At 35.5% G+C, this 19,158-nt stretch overlaps 2 protein-coding genes across 4 annotated transcripts in view; one reads left to right on the top strand and one right to left on the bottom strand.

Annotated features, from left to right (window-relative positions):
• LOC6052563 (glutamine-dependent NAD(+) synthetase) overlaps nucleotides 1-19,158 on the top strand; it is a 228,601-nt gene that overhangs the window by 72,355 nt on the left and 137,088 nt on the right. The window lies entirely within an intron of this gene.
• LOC6053207 (cytosolic carboxypeptidase Nna1) overlaps nucleotides 1-19,158 on the bottom strand; it is a 119,073-nt gene that overhangs the window by 18,584 nt on the left and 81,331 nt on the right. Inside the window, 2 exon segments of the mRNA XM_038260712.1 lie at nucleotides 2,250-3,082; nucleotides 3,529-3,681. Of these exon segments, the coding sequence (XP_038116640.1) occupies nucleotides 2,250-3,082; nucleotides 3,529-3,681 (986 nt within the window).

Below are 19,158 nucleotides of genomic sequence, written 5' to 3'. Positions count from 1 at the left end.
TGAATCGTTGATTCTGGAGACACCGGACGTCGATCCAATGCGCACCTTGGGGACAGAATGGACAACCCTAATTCCTTCTGGAGTTTGTTCATTGGACCATCCCCTACACATCCGTCTTTATTCCGAGTGATTCCATGTTGTCTCCAGACCTGTAGGAACGATTGAACGAAAAGCACAAAAATTCCATAGTAATTTCCATGTAAACTTTAAACCGCTGGGGACAGGCCAATTCTCAACCAAATGGGCTGATATTTGACATGAGAGTCCCTATGGGTATCCTCTACTAGGGGAACCTCGGTTTGCCTGATTCTGAGAACTATTTTGTTTGGCTGAAACACCCTAGTAAGTATACTTATTCTTTTTTATCCATACCTCAGCAGACGGTAATAACTTGGGAATAACATTTTCTGATATTTGAAAATGCTAGGTCAATAACATTTTATTTTATTAATAACAAGATATGTTATTCGTCGTTATGATTTTTTTTTGTTATTGGATTGTTATTGTAATAACAGACTAATCACATTTTTAGTTATTTTTCGAATAAATCTTTGTTATTATTTTTTTGTTATTTTAACAACTAATCCGATCATCCCAATAACAGTTGGAAGTATTCTTCCATAAAAAAAATGTTATTCCCAAGTTGTTTTGGCTTTCAACCAATATCAGACCAATAACAAATTTTGTTATGATAACATAACATAAACCCTTATGCAAAAATGGATTTTTCAAGAAGAATTCCTAACATTTTTTGTTATTTTAACAGTATTTGTTATTGAAATGTCATGAATTTTGTTATTACCGTCTTCCCGGGTATTGTCAGTATACTGAGCAATATATTGAGAGTATCTTAATCTACTTAAAATTTGTTGTTTCTCGGTTAGTATACTAACAGGTATACTGAAATATTGTTAGTATACTGAGGATTCAAAAGTAATATCAGAGTTTCCAGCCCCTTGGCTTTGATAAAGTGAAAGCAACATACACAAATTATGAAAAATTGAGTTTGTTCGAAAAATACGGTATTTTGTGAAAATTTTAGTATTTACAAAGATAATTTAATAAAGTGAAAGACAAATACACAATTTCGCTTCGTTTGATTCTCATATAGCAAATGAAAATTTGAGAATTTTTTTTTGAAAAAATACGGTGTTTTGTGAACAATTTTAAGTACATACGTATACTCTGAAACGTTACAACATTTTCAAAAAAAAATATATTTTTAGTGAATGCATTGAAAATTTAACATGATAAGGTTGAATTAATAGATTTTAAAAAGATTTAAAAAATGAGCTACTGTTCATTTTTGGCGATAAGATTATCTTCGATAGAATTATCGAAATAACGATAACGATAACGATAAATTATCGTTATCGCCCTTGGACTTTTGAAAGTTTTGAAAAAGTTGATCGTCATCGATCATGGCCGTTCATGATCACCCGCGACAGACACGGACGACGAAACAAATAGAAACGCAAAAACTAACTTTTTCAAAACTTTTTTTCGTTAAATCGCGATAACTCGTGATGTTTATAAGCAAACCCCTTATGTCTATATATCACAATTTTTGTAATTGTTTGCTCTATAGCTTTGTATAACATTGTTACACTCTAAAAAATAACCCTGCAAAGTTAGAAAAAACACGAAATTTTAAAATGAAAAATTTTGTTCTAAATGATAAAATGACCCTTCTGGGTCAATGTAGATTCGAAAAGAACATTAAATTTCCCTTAAAATGACATGTTCCAAAATTTGTACAGTCGAGTAACGGAAAATGGGAGAATTTTTTTAAAAAAATTAAATGTTTTTTTCGATGAAAAATACGTTTTTTTGGAATTCTGAGTACGCCATCAAATCGGGCGTCTAATTTTACATATAAGTTCCTTTGACACCAAATTTCTATCTCATCAAAATTATTGAAAACACCTCTTTTTTCGCATGTTCAAAAATGGAAGGGGTCGTACCGCCCCTCCGTCACGAGATATCAAAAAACGGACCTCGGATTCGTGATCAGGGACAAAAGTTACCCCTTAGGATAAAGTTTCACGCAAATCGAAGAGGGGCCGGGGCAACTTCTCCCGATTTCGTGTGAGTTGGTAGAGAATTACCCTTCTACCAATTTTACTCGGTTGCTCTCATTGTTCGACAGGGTTGCCAGATAATTGTTCTATTTTTATGCACTTTTGATAATTTTCAGTTTTGAGAAGTTCCTAAACAAATATGAGCAAAACGTTGCTTTTCCAACTCACCTGTACACCGTCTTCGCCTTCGTGTTCTTCACGCGAAAGTAGAACCACTGCGTGTGCCGGTTCGTGTACATGTCCGGCCGCAGGTACAGCTCGTAGTACGTCGGCGTAATCTTGATCGCCCGGCCCAGGTTCCCGCTCTCGAAGCGCGACTCGAAGATCAGATCGTCCGGCTCGAACGCGTTCGGGTGGGCCGTCGGCTGCGCCTTCGATCCACCGACCGTCGACCGGCTAAACTGCGGAACGGGAACGGGAACAACGGGGTCATCTTCGGGTTCGCAACAGTTTGGTGATGTTTTGGCTGTTGTTGTTGGAGGTGTTATTGTTGTTGCTGAGGTTGTTGTGTTGTTGTGTAGTGGTGATCGTCGTCGCCGTCGTGGTGGACTCGACTCGATCTCGTGCTTGCTCTGTTCACCCTCCGAGTCCGTTTCGGGACCGCTGGCGTAAAAGTTGTCCGACGTGGACTGGGGCTTGACCGGCCTTGGACGCGTTCTTGGACGTTTTGCACTGTCTTCTTCGTCCGCATCGTCCTCCTCGTCGTCTTTGACGACTGTAGGCTCAGATTGCGACTCGAGGGCCATTCGTGCCAGCTGTTCCCGGGTGAAGATCTCCGATTCGTCGTTGATCTGGTTGTACGACAACTCCGTACCAAACTCGCTAGGTTCGTAGCGTAGAACGTTGTTGGCGGCATCTTCTTCGTCAGAGGAAGAACTGCTGCCGCCACAGCAGTCCTCCTCTTCCTCGTCATCGGTGTACCCGTAGTAGTGCCACCGCGAGTCATCGTCCACGTCCAGGTCCGGACTGTCGTACGACCGGCCGTTGCAGTATCGGCGATCCTGCTCGCACGGAAAGGAGAGATTACTCGAATCGGATTCATTGTCCGAGTCGGCAGTTCTGGTCGCATTGGGCAAGGCATCATCGTTAGTGGCAGAGCTCGGCCCAAGATCTGTACAGCCCGGGGTAGTGTTCTGTGCGCGTGTGTTGGTAGTGTTGCGTATTAAAGAGTTACAGAGTTACGTGTCCAGCAAAAGAAAGAACCGTTTTAGAGATAGTAACGCAACCGGCACAAGTACCCTCTCTTGCTTCAGGAGGGCCATGAAGTAGTAGTTGTTAGCAGCGAAGCTATGAAGAGCAAGCTTTCTCGAGAGAGGTTGAGGTTAGGTTGAACAGCCACTTCAAGAACAACAATAACAACGAGCACAGCCAGCAACAGCCAACAATAACAACAACAGCAAAACGGACCAAATCTCGGAGAGAGCCACTCAAGGCTCTGTCAACTTACGTAATGAACCGCGCTGGTAGGATTGTAGTTGAACAGAATTACGCCATTTTCCTCGCCGACCGGGCGGGGCTGCAGCTCCTTCCCCGTCGGTTGGTAGTACGGTTCCGGTGTGTCCGGGGCGTAGTTGATGTGGTAGATGCGTTCCTCCTGGACCTGGGGAGGAAACAAAGAGTGATGGATGTCAAAATTGGGTTAGAAGTTAAACTTGTATTGTTTTGAGCTCAAATCTTTTGAGATAATTTGAGATGATTCGAAAAAAAAAAAACACAGCAATTAATTACTATTCCATGCCAGTGTTGTCAGATTTTTTAAAATTAAATTATCTTCAAAAAAGAAGTCCCGACTTTTCATAACGTCTTTTTTTAAGTAACTTTTCGGGGTCAACTCGGATCGCTTTGCATTCTTCAATAAAATTGTAGAGCATTTAATTTCACATTGGAATCTCACTCTTGACAAAATTTCTACACAATTATTACCACCATCCGGAAAAAAACATACAATTTGCCTTTTTCCATAATTTTTTTTTCAAAAATTCCTTCATAAACTTCATATTTCAACAGCGACCTCTTAACCTTAATCGATTTGGCTCAAAATTGGCTCAGATGCTTAATTTTGGCCAAGGAATCGAGCCAGGGGGTGTCACCTACAAGGTTGTTAATCGATAATGGTTATCGTTATCGTCGGGACGGTAACGTTATTTCGATAATTCTATCGGCGATAATCTTATCGCCGATAATGGACGATAACTCATTTTTAAAATCTTTCTGAAATCGAATAATTCAACAAATCATTGAAATTTCAAATGAATCAAATTTTCAATGCTTCCACTAAGACTTTATTTTTTGAAAATGTAGTAAGTTTCCAAAATCGTTCACAAAACACCGTATTTTTCGAAGATACAAAAAAAATATGATTTGCGATATGGGTATCAAACGAAGCGTTATTTTGTATGTTATTTTCACTTTGTTAAAGTATTGTTGTAAAATACTAAATTTTCACCAAATACCGTATTTTTCCGAAAATACCCAAATTTCCATAATTTGCAATATGGGTATCAAATGAAGCGACATTTTGTATGTTATTTTCACTTTGTTAAAGTATTTTGGTAAAATACAAAAAAAATCACAAAATACCGTTTTTTTCGAAAATACCTACTCAAATTTTCATAATTTGCAATACACGTATAAATATACGGTATTTTGTGAATTTTTTTATATTTTACAATAATAATTTGATTAAGTGAAAAAACATACCAAATTTCGCTTTGTTTGATACTCACATTGCAAATTATGAAAACGTGAGTATTTTCGAAAAATTACGGTATTTTGTGAAAATTTTCGTATTTAAAAAAAAATCTTTTAATATGAAATAGCAAACAAAATTTTGGTGTCGTTCGGTACCAATATTGCAAATAATGAAAATTTAGTGCTTTCGAAAAATTATGGTATTTTGTAAACAAATTTGAGTACATATTTTACTCTAAAGCTTAATAGATTTCGAAAAATATATTCTTAGCATTGCAAATCCAACATGATATGGTAGAAATAAACGATATTTTGTGATTTTTTTTTATGTTTTACAAAAATAATTTGATAAAGTGAAAAAAGCATACAAAATTTCGCTTTGTTTGATACCCATATTGCAAATTTTGAAAACGTGAGTATTTTCGAAAAAATACGGTATTTTGTAAAAATTTTCGTATCCCCAAAAAAAAAAAAAAAAATAATAAAACTCTTTTAATGTGAAAAAGCAAACAAGATTTTGCAAAGTTCGGTATCAATATTGCAAAAAAATAAAAAAAATAGTATTTTCGAAATATTATGGTATTTTGTAAACAATTTTGAGTACATATATTACTTTAAAACTTACCAGATTTCAAAAAATATATTCTTAGCATTGCAAATCCAACATGATATGGTTGAAATAAACGATATTTTGTGAATTTTTTTATGTTTTGCAAAAATAATTTGATAAAGTGAAAAAAGCATACAAAATTTCGCTTTGTTTGATACCCATATTGCAAATTTTGAAAACGTGAGTATTTTCGAAAAAATACGGTATTTTGTGAAAATTTTCGTATCCTTCAAAAAAAAAAAAAAAACTCTTTTAATGTGAAAAAGCAAACAAGATTTTGCGACGTTCGGTATCAATATTGCAAAAAAAATAAAAAAAATAGTATTTTCGAAATATTATGATATTTTGTAAACAATTTTGAGTACATATTTTACTTTAAAACATACCAGATTTCAAAAAATATTAAAACTATCGTTATCGTTATCGAGCCTCGATAATTTTATCGTTAACAACCTTGGTCACCTAAGATATTTCGAAATTATCAATTTTTCTAACCACCCTAATGGACAGCCGCAAAAAAACAAAAACAAAAAAGTCGAAGTCAGTTTCCATGTGGTTATGTTACAGACATGACCAGTATGACAAAGATCAGTTTTTGGGTAAACAATGTGGCCAATATGGAAAATATAAGCTAAAATTTGTAATTTATTTTACTTAGGTCGCGATAGGTTGAGTCGAATATGGATACTAGGCCCATTAAAGGAGTACTTGTACTATCATCATTTATATTTAATCACTTTCCAGCAATTTAGAACTCATTCAAAGTATAACTCCCAAGCCAAAAGCGATAATCTCACCCGATTTTACGATCATCCTTATAGCATTCTACACGGAAAAACCACGAATAAAGTCAATTTCCGCTGATACGCACGCACGCACACCCAGAGCCGTTATGAGACTTTCGGGGTGCACTCAACGGAACCCATTACTCCTCGTCGAGGGGTCCACCATCAATCGATCCTTAAATTTTTATCAACATCAAAACTCTTTTCTGCGAACCCCCCTCCAAGCAGTACGATAAATTAATATCGAAATGCTCGTAAAAATAACTCGTAACGCAACAACGGTTGAAGTCTGCCTTCACCTTAACCAATTCTAACCTCAAAGGGTTATACGAGGTAAAATTAGGTGGTCATAAAGTAGGAAAGTGGCTATGACGTCACTGTTCGGCGGGCTCGATATCGTCTCCATCGGAGCAGAAGTGACGTAAAATGAACATTTCTTTCCCCCGACTTTTGACGTTTATGTCTCGATCAGCAGGCACTGACTGTGAGGCACGGAAAATAATCCAAAGAAGTTTTAGTTTTTTTTTTTCCAAATGATGTAGTGAAAGAAGATTTTTTTTAATTTTTCGAATAAATCTTTTGAAAATTCAGTCAAAAGCCCAAAAAATTATTTAAAAAAATGTTATGTTCTTTCCGTGTCTGCCCGATGAAATGTTCGACAATCAACACGGCCGTCTTGTCAACGCCAAAGTTCCACAAATCCAGAAAGTGTGCGGCGCGGTTAAAAATAAACCCCCAACATTTCATCGTCGTCGTCGGTCGACCGGTGAAAGTTGATCGAACTTATGCTTCATGCAAATACAGAATTTTCCGACCATTTTCCATCAACACCGCCTTCCTCGCTCCCCCAAGTGATGTGCCTGAGGGAGCGCGGCGCTATATTTGTTTTGATTTTCGACGTTGGCAAGAAAAAGGGGTGGGAAAAATTTATCAGCTGGAAAAATCGTTGATGAAGGGCGATTTGAATAAAATTAAATTGGCTTAATGTTGATTTTTATGGCCAGTTGGTCCGTCACCTTTTGGGGCGTTTTGACGATGTTTAACTGTTTTTTTGGATGTGATGGCTGACCAGCAGCCGGTGACGTCCGATTTTTTAGATTTTCGTGACATACGAAAATTAGATGTTTGTTGTGGCAAGCAGTGTACCGGAAATAGAGCAAATGGAGGTTTATTTAAATTTAATTTATTCGAATGAACATTTCTATGACAAATCATAAGTCCGAAACAAGTATTAAAAATTACTTCACTTCAACGAAATCAGAATTTACAAGTTCGATTAAAGCTTTTGAAAGTCTTTTTAAAACTGATATCAAATAATAAACTGTCAAAAGAAATTCCTTAGAAGTTTGAATTTTTTGTCGAGATATTTGATTTTGTATTTTATTTTATTTTAATTTGGCAAAATTTACTCAAGTCTTTGTTAAAAATCTAAATCACGGCTTAGAACAAATATTTCGCCTTTCTTACTTAAAAAATGGTATAGTCTAGACTCGATTATCCGAAGCCTCGATTATCCGATGTCTCGATTATCCGAAGTTCGATTATTCGAAGGTTTTTATGGGACTTCGTATCATCGAATCATGACCAAAGAAATTGTTGTTTTTTTATTTTCTTATTTTTAACATCAAATTCGAGTTGTGTGACCCCATTTTAGTCAAATTTGAAATTTGAAAATTTGAATGGACTGGTCAAAACTCATGGTCACTATTTTTGAAAATTGAAAAACTGCAAATATTTCGCTAAAATCAAACTTTCGGTGGCTATATCTTGAAAACGGAGCCCTTTATAAAAAAATCTTTATAGTTTTTTTCAATTGCAAATTTAATTTTGCATGAAAAAATAATGTCAAACTTGTTTTTGCATGAAACTTCGATTTTTTCCAAAAATCACTATTTTTTCAAAAATTCATAACTCGGCGGCAGATTTTTTGACCGTGTTTCTCTATGGCTCAAAAGTGGCGGATTTTTGTCCCCTAAAACATATAAAAAAACCTCGAAAATAAAAAAATACGTATTTCGGGAAATTGAGTTTTAGTAAAAAAAAGTTGATTAAAAAATCTGCAATTTTTTTCCGTGTACCTATTTTTTTCTCAAAAGTCCTCAAGAATACCTACAACTTTGCCGAAGATACCAAATTGATCAGAAAATTCACTCAAAAGTTACAGCTGTTTGAATATTTACATACCATTGTTGTATGGACAGCTGCCAAAATTGTATGGAGACTTGTATGGGTGAACCAATGACACAAAATAGCATATTTGGTCATAGGGAAGGCCCCCACAAAGTTTGAGCCAAATCAAAAAATACAAATAAAATCCATTTCCGGTTTTGGTAGAGAATTGCTCATATCACGAAGTTTCTTGCAAAAAATAACCTTTTAAAATGTTCCGGACTTTAGTCAAATTTTTTTTAGCATGACTTTAAACCTACACAGCAAAAAAATCGATGGTAAAATCGCATGCAAAAGCATGCACATCACCTTCGTCAAAATAAACACTTAATATTACACACTGCATGTACAAATTTTGCAAACACAAAAAAAGCAACCGACGGGATTCAAACCCAACACCAATAGTGAGGACTGGCGCCTTAGCCCACTCGGCCATCAGACCGATGAAAAGTAGGAAGGATAAACACATTTATCAGCTTGACATTTCGGTCAAGTAGGTTTCCCGTACTGTTGGGCTACATATTTCAGGGTGTAAAATCACATAAAATTGCATAAAATAATGCAATATTTATTTTACATCCAGGCCTTTTACACGCAACTGGATTACTACTTTTTTAGCTGTGTACTCAACTAATCATCACATTTTTAGTAAGTGACTTATGGGGTCCCAAACGCAAACCGAATGAGTCAAAATCGATTCAGCAATACGGAAAAGAGTTCCATCCAAAGTTTTGCAATCTAAATTCGCTGGCTTCAAATTTGTGAAACAGCAATTTTTTTAGTTGAGTTAGCTAAAATTTCAGGTAGATCTACTAACTTGTTGGTAGCAGACCCTGATGCAGATTTGCAAACAAACCTGACAGCCCAAATTGTAATGACAGGAAATATTTTAACAAAAATAATGGAGTTACAGTACAATTTTACGTACTGCAGGTCTGAGAGAGTCGAGTGCAATTTTTGATCAACAGTTCAAAACACACACAGGCAAGTGCGAAGTTCATTTTTCGAGTGGTTTTAAGCCTTACAAGGAAAAAAAAAACTTTTTTACCAGTAAAAGTCATGATCAAGTTTTACCATCTTTGAACATATCATATTCAAAAAAGTAGAAAAAAATCATGTAAATTTTCCAAAAATCATTGAAAATTAGACCAATGGTTGCTGAGATAGTAAAACAAACCAAAAAAAAAGGTTTTCTGATTGTCAACCAAAAACGTCCTATGTTCAGATAATTTTTTTTATAACTTTTTGAATTGATAATTCTAGAAAATCAAAAATAAAAACATTCCTAAGGTAATTATGTTTTTTTTAACACAAAAGGAACATGAACAATATTCTGAACTTTAAGAAAAAATATAGAAAATCACTATAAGATACTTTTTGATTTTTAACAAAAAAGTCTAGTCAACAATGCTTTTTTATACCATGATTTGGCAATTTTGAAATTGAATCGAAATTTGAATGTTTAGAGAAGTTTAGGCAAAGTTGTATATTAGGCACCTTTTTGTAACTTTTTGAAATGATAATTCTAGAAAATAATAATAACAATAACAGCATTTTAAAATGTTATAAAGACGATTCATTTTAACACGAATTTTTTTTTTATATTGGAATTGAAACTCCACTAACGATATTTTTGAACTAAATTAAAACGAGAGTTCCAGCTGCTCTGCGATGGTAAGTTTGAGGCTTGCTTGTAATCGATAAAAATTATTTGAAATATTTAAAATGGGGGAATCCTCGTATATTTGGCAGGTTAAGGATACTGTTCTATTTCCATCCAATTCAATCAAATTCTATTAAAACATCTTGTTTTGCAAAACATTGTAAGGAAGTTACATGCTCACTTTCTACTGGCATATTTAATACAATTGAAGTGCAAAATTCTTTTTATAAGTTTTTACGTCAAAGTGCTGGTATGCATACAATTAGATTTTCTTCATATTTGATTGTTGGCTTTTAGCTACCCTTAAGAAAAAATCCTAATTTTCCAGAGAACTCGCTCCAATTTGTCCAACCACTTTCCCCCAAACTGACAGCCCCGTTGCGGTAGGCAAATGTCATCATAATTTTCAGCTCTCAATCAATATGATGTCCCACCTCCCCCACCCCCCACCCCAAGTCGGAAAAAAATCAACACTCTGGGAGGTTGGTGACAAAGTTATTTAATGACCAGCTGTTGTGTCCTTTTTCTCGCGCAGAAACCCCGGTCAGTTTATAGTATTAATACCATCCGGTCAGTTGGTTTGGCGTCCTCCCGTCAAGAAATATTAAACGGAACGTCAAACCTTCCCCTCCTTATGCCTTTCCGGCACGAGCCGGGGTTTAAAATTTGGTACGCCAACTTTTATGACATTCAATTTTGCGCCCCACACACCGGTGGAAACGACCAAAGTCGCGACGAAAACAACGCGAAATGCGAACGAACGGGTTTGCGAAGATTACAAGCTGAGGGAAATAAAGTTGAGAAAAAAGATTGCTTACCAACAGGTTGCAGTAAACAGGGCAACTTTGCAAAATTTGACCTCATTTTTTTTTTCGCTTGCATTCAAAAGTTAACAAAAATAAGAAAAAAAGGGGCGAGAATCTTGGACCAAAAAAGCAACAACTACCATTCAATTCGGCATTACTGATGATAATGATGATGTCAAAAAGGTTGTGTTGGCTTTTCCCACCCAGAAAAGTAATTTGTCTGAGTCCGGTGATTGCACTCGGGTGCACGGAGAATTTAATTAATACCTACCAATATAATTCATATTAAATAAATTTGCCTTATTTTTTTTCTAAAAAACAAAAGGCAGAATTTGTTTCAAAAAATAAAAAAAACATTTGTTTTTATTACAAATAACATAACTGATTGATAGTAAACTATTCTGATTTTTTTTGAATGCCGTTTTTAGAAAAACATACTTTTCTTTCATTGTTTTTTTCTGAAAAGTTCAACTTTTCAGCACTCTTATTGAGCATGAGAGACCACCCATGGTTGTCCTTCTCCGCACAACCGGTCATACGCTTCTCCTTATCAACAGCAGCATGCATGAATGCGCTGAAAAGATAAAACATCACGATCATCAAAACCAGAGCCGGTGTGCGAATAGGAAACAGTCGTTGGCCACCAACGGCGCCCGCCATGTCAGTTTGTAGATCTCGCGGGGATGGGACGGGAATGTTAGCACTCGTATTGACGTAGACTTACGTCTTTGTCGAAGGTACTGGGGTGTCATTCCAAAAAACCCGGGCCGAAGGCCCTGGAATATTGCGTCATCCGTCAATCGCTTATATCTTCCTTCCCTCAAATCGAATCGGCACGATTTTGGTTCCATTCGATTCGAAAATTATTCAGCAATTTGCTATAAAACTTTCATTGTTGGCAAAATAGTTTTACTATTGAAACAATTGAATGTTTTAAAATGTTTTCAAAAGCAGGGATTTTGCAAGCAAAATGAGCGCTTCCCACTCACGGACGGGAATGTCAAGTACCTATTTTGAGGGGAAAATCATCTGAGCAACGCGACCGAGTGTCGGTCGCGAAAAGGAGGAAAGTAGCAGACCGGAATCATATATAAGAACGCGCGCTCAGCCCATTCTATCATTCACGTCTCAGACGTCGGACCGGCAGCAGCAGCAGGAAAGCTCAGCCCAGAGCAGCAGCAGCAGGAGAGAGACCAGAGCAGCAGCAGCAGGAGAGAGAGGGACCAGAACTGCAAAAGAAGTGCGCATCGCCTTCTCGTCGTCACCGTCAGCCAGTTGCCTCTCGATGGCCGGACCGTTTGGATCGTCCCACCCGGGACGAGGCAGCAACAAGATGGGGCGCGCGCTTGCTCCTTCTCGCCGAAAAGTTGCCTCTCGTGGGTCAAGCCGTGGTTGTGAAACTTCCATATTCTAGTTGTTAAACTTTCCAACTCTTCGGAGTTCCCTCACTTCCCATCCCTCGTCCCAACCGGGGCGAGGCAGCGCAATGAATAATTACAGTTTAAATTTCAGGAACAAATTTTGGTTTTCGGGGGCGACGGTCTGCACAGCTTTCTGAGGCTGCTCTCGCCCCCAACTCCTAAAAACCCGGGCCGAAGGCCCTGGAATACTGCGTCATCCGTCAAACGCTTATATCTTCTTTCCCTCTAATTGAATTGACACGATTTACTTCTGGGGTGACGGATTGCACAGCTTTCTGAGGCTGCCCTCCCCCTCATTCTGCTACCAAACATTTACTCGGTTCGCGAAAAAATCGTTTTTCGTTCTTCTCTTTCCTTCCTCCATTCGATGTTGTCTAGTCAAAGATTTATCAACACATTCAAAGTATGTTTACATGGTAGCTGCGGTTTTGTTCGCATTAGATTTGCCATCTCTTTCTAGTAAAAGTCAATTCGAATCGTATATAAATTCTGTTTCAACAACCGGTACGTACATGGTCCGACTGAATTTACCGATCGCATTCACGATCTTATTCCGTTAATGTATTTCAAGTGTCTAGCTAATTCATCAAAATTAAGAAATGGTTCACATATCAAAACTTTACGTAGTCTACGCCATTCCGGTTATGTCTGTGACATAACTACTTTGACTTTTTTTTTTACATTTTGATCTGATATTTGAAGTTTACAAAATAAGGTGTATACAATTAAGCACATCAAATTCAAAGGGTGTTTTCCGAATAGAAAAAAAAAGTTTCAACTCGCTGCAAACTTGATTTTATCAGCACTCGTCGTATTTATTTAACTTGTTAATGTTCGTTGGACTAAAGAACGACTCGTGCTGAACAAATTTCTGTTTGCAACTCGTTTAACAGTCAAAACCCGAAGCCTGCAAAATGCGTTACAGTAAATTTTCGCAGGCTTGGGAAATATGCAAAATAGCACCAAACTTCAATGTTTTATAGTGTTTTGGAATCGTCAGAATGTGTACTTTAAGGAAAAAATATGCAAATTAGTGGATTTTTGGGCGGGGCTCGGGGGGGGAGGGGGTGAACGAAAAAATATCCGAGCAAAATGCGTTACAGTAAATTTGTAAAATTTATATCTTATGCAAAACATGACCAAAACTCAAAGTTTTATAGTGCTTTGGAAAGGTCTTCACATGAACTTTATGTTAAAAATATAAAAAGACTACGTTTTCCATAAAGTTTTACTAAAAAAGTTAAGTAAACATTTATTGTTCTATATACTAATATCAGTAAGAGAATAAAAACATGACTTTTCATTAGAAACATAATCATGCGACATATCTAACTTCTCCAAATTTCATGAATAGTCATTCTGCAACAAAATTGAACCGATTCAGCTGAACCGGTTCATCCAACCGGTTCGATAGTTGTACCGGTTGAACATTTCTGGCACAAAATGTAGCATGCGACATATCTAACTCTTTCAAATTGCCTGAAAAGTCATTTTGTAACAAAATTGAACCGATTCAGCTGAACCGGTTCATCCAACCGGTTCAATAGTTGTACCGGTTGAACATTTCTGGCACAAAATGTAGCATGCGACATATCTAACTCTTTCAAATTGCCTGAATAGTCATTATGTAGCAAAATTGAACCGATTCAACTGAACCGGTTCACCCAACCGGTTCAATAGTTGTACCGGTTGAACATTTCTGGCACAAAATGTAGCATGCGACATGTCTAACTCTTTCAAATTACCTGAAAAGTCATTATGTAACAAAATTGAACCGATTCAACTGAACCGGTTCACCCAACCGGTTCAATAGTTGTACCGGTTGAACATTTCTGGCACAAAATGTATTATGTGACATGTTTAACTCTTTCAAATTGCCTGAAAAGTCATTCTGTAACAAAATTGAACCGATTCAGCTGAACCGGTTCATCCAACCGGTTCGATAGTTGTACCGGTTGAACATTTCTGGCACAAAATGTAGCATGCGACATATCTAACTCTTTCAAATTGCCTGAAAAGTCATTCTGTAACAAAATTGAACCGATTCAGCTGAACCGGTTCATCTAACCGGTTGAAAAGTTATGCTTCCTTAAATTCTTTATTTTTTCAAATTCTTTATATTCTCTAAATTCTTAAAGAATTTAAAAAATTTAAAGAATTTAAAGAATTTAAAAAAATTCAAGAATTTAAAGAATTTAAAGAATTTAAAGAATTTAAAGAATTTAAAGAATTTAAAGAATTTAAAGAATTTAAAGAATTTAAAGAATTTAAATAATTTAAAGAATTTAAAGAATTTAAAGAATTTAAAGAATTTAAAGAATTTAAAGAATTTAAAAAATTTAAAGAATTTAAAGAATTTAAAGAATTTAAAGAATTTAAAGAATTTAAAGAATTTAAAGAATTTAAAGCATTTAAAGAATTTAAAGAATTTAAAGAATTTAAAGAATTTAAAGAATTTAAAGAATTTAAAGAATTTAAAGAATTTAAAGAATTTAAAGAATTTAAAGAATTTAAAGAATTTAAAGAATTTAAAGAATTTAAAGAATTTAAAGAATTTAAAGAATTTAAAGAATTTAAAGAATTTAAAGAATTTAAAGAATTTAAAGAATTTAAATTCTGCTGCTGGAGGGGCTGATCTATTCACCCTAACTGAGTTCCTTTCTCTGGCTCGGGAAATGTTTACCCGTTTCCGTGCTTGCCAGAATAAGGAACAGCAATTCATGGCCCTCGGCGAGCTGATGATAAAGTACGTGGGAGCAGGGTAGACTGCTGCGCGTGCTGAAGATCTACGACGCCGGAAGTGCCCTGGCTTGCTTTGCATTTTAGAATTAAGTTTTCCTTTCCCTGTCCCCTTCCTTAAGTAATTTTTTGTAGGTTTTTTGATAGTTTTTTCCTGCTCCTGTCACCCCCTTTTCAAAGTTCAAAACATCGAAAGATTATTGTGTACTTAGTAATAGTTGAAAGGAACCCCATATCTCTATTTATTGTATTTTAAATACCACAAATTGTACACCGATAAGTACCACTAATAAAACAAAATTGAATTGAATTGAATAAAGAATTTAAAGAATTTAAAGAATTTAAAGAATTTAAAGAATTTAAAGAATTTAAAGAATTTAAAGAATTTAAAGAATTTAAAGAATTTAAAGAATTTAAAGAATTTAAAGAATTTAAAGAATTTAAAGAATTTAAAGAATTTAAAGAATTTAAAGAATTTAAAGAATTTAAAGAATTTAAAGAATTTAAAGAATTTAAAGAATTTAAAGAATTTAAAGAATTTAAAGAATTTAAAGAATTTAAAGAATTTAAAGAATTTAAAGAATTTAAAGAATTTAAAGAATTTAAAGAATTTAAAGAATTTAAAGAATTTAAAGAATTTAAAGAATTTAAAGAATTTAAAGAATTTTAAGAATTTTAAGAATTTTAAGAATTTTAATCTAATCTAATCTAATCTAATCTAACACAAACGCAGCCAGTCCGATGAAAGCATGCTGGAAAGTCTTGTGATTAGATTACGCCCCAAGCACTTTTCTTGTCATTATTAATAATTGCAGTACATCCGAGAACACCCGAAAATGCATTGCAAAAATTAAAGCGGCCAGCCCTACTACGTTGTGTTTACTGCAGAGAGGATTCTGAGAACGGATCACATTTCACAGAATCTACAGGGGAGGAAGGATGCGTGGACATACCGTACCAAACGCTCCTGTTTACAGTTTCATATGTGTTTTGTATAATGTGTTAAGTGTAAAATATAGTGTGGTTATATAATTGATTAAATATAATAATGCAATATAATGATCATTTAATAAAATCCCATCACCTATATATAATAACATAAACCCAAGCACACAAAAAGCGACACAAAAGAAATGAAAATGGGCATGCAAAAACAAGACAACGCGTCCCCGTGGTCAGAGCACTTATGATGCCATTATTTAATTATTATAACCACGCACCCAAGCACACAAACAGCGATACAAAAGAAATGAAAATGAGCATGCAAAAACAAGACAACGCGTCCCCGTCGTCAGCGCACTAATGATGCCATTATTTAATTATTATAACCACGCACCCAAGCACACAAACAGCGACACAAAAGAAATGAAAATGAGCATGCAAAAACAAGACAACGCGTCCCCGTGGTCAGCGCACTAATGATGCCATTATTTAATTATTATAACCACGCACCCAAGCACACAAACAGCGACACAAAAGAAATGAAAATGAGCATGCAAAAACAAGACAGCGCGTCCCCGTGGTCAGCGCACTAATCTTAAGAATTTTAAGAATTTTAAGAATTTTAAGAATTTTAAGAATTTTAAGAATTTTAAGAATTTTAAGAATTTTAAGAATTTTAAGAATTTTAAGAATTTTAAGAATTTTAAGAATGTTAAGAATTTTAAGAATTTTAAGAATTTTAAGAATTTTAAGAATTTTAAGAATTTTAAGAATTTTAAGAATTTTAAGAATTTTAAGAATTTTAAGAATTTTAAGTATTTTAAGAATTTTAAGAATTTTAAGAATTTTAAGAATTTTAAGAATTTAAAGAATTTTAAGAATTTTAAGAATTTAGAGAATATAAAGAATTTTAAAAAATTAAAGAATTTAAGGAAGCATAACTTTTCAACCGGTAAGATGAACCGGTTCAGCCGAATCGGTTCAATTTTGTCACAGAATGACTTTTCAGGCAATTTGAAAGAGTTAGATATGTCGCATGCTACATTTTGTGCCAGAAATGTTCAACCGGTACAAGTATCGAACCGGTTGGGTGAACCGGTTCAGCTGAATCGGTTCAATGTTGCTACATAATGACTTTTCAGGCAATTTGAAAGAGTTAGATATGTCGCATGCTACATTTTGTGCCAGAAATGTTTAACCGGTACAACTATCGAACCGGTTGGATGAACCGGTTCAGCTGAATCGGTTCAATTTTGCTACAGAATGACTTTTCAGGCAATTTGAAAGAGTTAGACATGTCGCATGCTACACTTTGTGCCAGAAATGTTCAACCGGTACAACTATTGAACCGGTTGGGTGAACCGGTTCAGCTGAATCGGTTCAGTTTTGTTGCAGAATGACTATTCATGAAATTTGGAGAAGTTAGATATGTCGCATGATTATGTTTCTAATGAAAAGTCATGTTTTTATTCTATTACTGGTATTAGTATATAGAACAATAAATGTTTACTTAACTTTTTTAGTAAAACTTTATGGAAAACGTAGTCTTTTTATATTTTTAACATAAAGTTCATGTGAAGACCTTTCCAAAGCACTATAAAACATTGAGTTTTGGTCATGTTTTGCATAAGATATAAATTTCACAAATTTACTGTAACGCATTTTGCTCGGATATTTTTTCGTTCACCCTCCCCGAGCCCCGCCCAAAAATCCACTAATTTGCATATTTTTTCCTTAAAGTACACATTCTGACGATTCCAAAACACTATAAAACATTGAAGTTTGGTGCTATTTTGCATATTTCCCAAGCCTGCAAAAATTTACTGTAACGCATTTTGCAGGCTTCGGGTTGTACAGGGAAATTTTTTTCTTCGGGTCTTGACTGTTAATGAATTTGGCTTTAGCTTATTGATTAGAACAAATTTTAAAAATTTAAATTTAATCTCCCTTTCTTATTTAAGATATATTGCAGTTCTCGGTTTCCTAGAATGATTCCATAGCATTTATTCTAAAAATTTATGCTACCTATTACATAGTTTTTGTCCAGAAATGAGCAAGTCAATATCGGCGCCCCCCTAAGGAGATGCAGTTAAACAAAGGTGTGTCAGTCCGATAGTTGAAATAGTAGACTCATCAGAAACAGAGTTTGTCGCTCTATACCTGTTGATACCGCTTGAGACCGTTGAATCCACAGCATCTCCTTCAAGCATCACGGGAAGTGGGGGAATTGTGTTAGTAGGGGAAGGAAAGGGAAGGTCACGATTCATATTGGTACGAAAGGATAAGGAGCACGATTCGGTAGTAAAATGGTAATGTGTGCGAACTGAGAGGATAAATCCCGAAACTACCGAGAGTACTTTACTCATGGGTTCATCTTAAAAAAAAGTTCATCTATCAAGAAAAAAGTACCGGTACCGAGACTCGAACCTAAGACCTTCGGCATATTGAACCGTGCCTTTGCCGTATGGGCCACCATGGATCGGTGACTAAGTGCCATATAAGCCACTCAATAGGATGAACTGTTCCAATGAACGAATGACCACGCGAGAGGATTATACTCTCGCAAAATAGCATTTTTCTCACGTTTCTTTTCGTGAGGACTATCCCCTCGTTCTTTAACTTTGGGTGTAAATGATATGACCAGAAAGTGAAACATAATCGTTGCCTTCCGAGCTTCGACGCTTTGAGAGGGACTTTATCACATACTCAATCCTGTATTTTTTTTACTTCTTACCGTTGGTGTGCCATCCGAGCAACGATGCTATGGTAAGGGCTTTCAAAACGAAAGGGAATGTTTAGTAACGTATTATTCGTTGGGTTAAAAACGAACCGTTTCAATCGATTTCATGAAGTTCATCGGGCACGACTTCTTTGCAACAAACTTAACCACGAATTTGCCCAGTCCGGACCGCAAACAACCGGCTTAATTACAGAAATTCAACATATAAACGAAGACGCGAATCCTTCTATCAATAAATACAAGAAACTTCCACTACTTTCTCGCGGAATGTCGCGCGTCGATTCGCCCAGCGAACTTCCCCACAAATACCACACGACTCAACCTATTACTTTTTTTTCAGAAATGAGGCAAAAAATTCCCTAAAATCGTTCAGAACTTGCGATTGGCAATTTACTGCAAACTTTCTAGTTTTTATTGAAAATATATTTTGTTCTAGAGCGTTCATTTTTTGAGTTTCCCGGGATCCCGATTTTTTTTTTAAGAGCGAGTCCACGAGCAAAGCATACCCATC

This window comes from Culex quinquefasciatus, chromosome 1 (assembly GCF_015732765.1).
Source record: "Culex quinquefasciatus strain JHB chromosome 1, VPISU_Cqui_1.0_pri_paternal, whole genome shotgun sequence".
NCBI lineage: Eukaryota > Metazoa > Arthropoda > Insecta > Diptera > Culicidae > Culex > Culex quinquefasciatus.
Note: the sequence above shows the minus strand (reverse complement) of the source record. Positions and strands in the feature narration are given on the sequence as shown.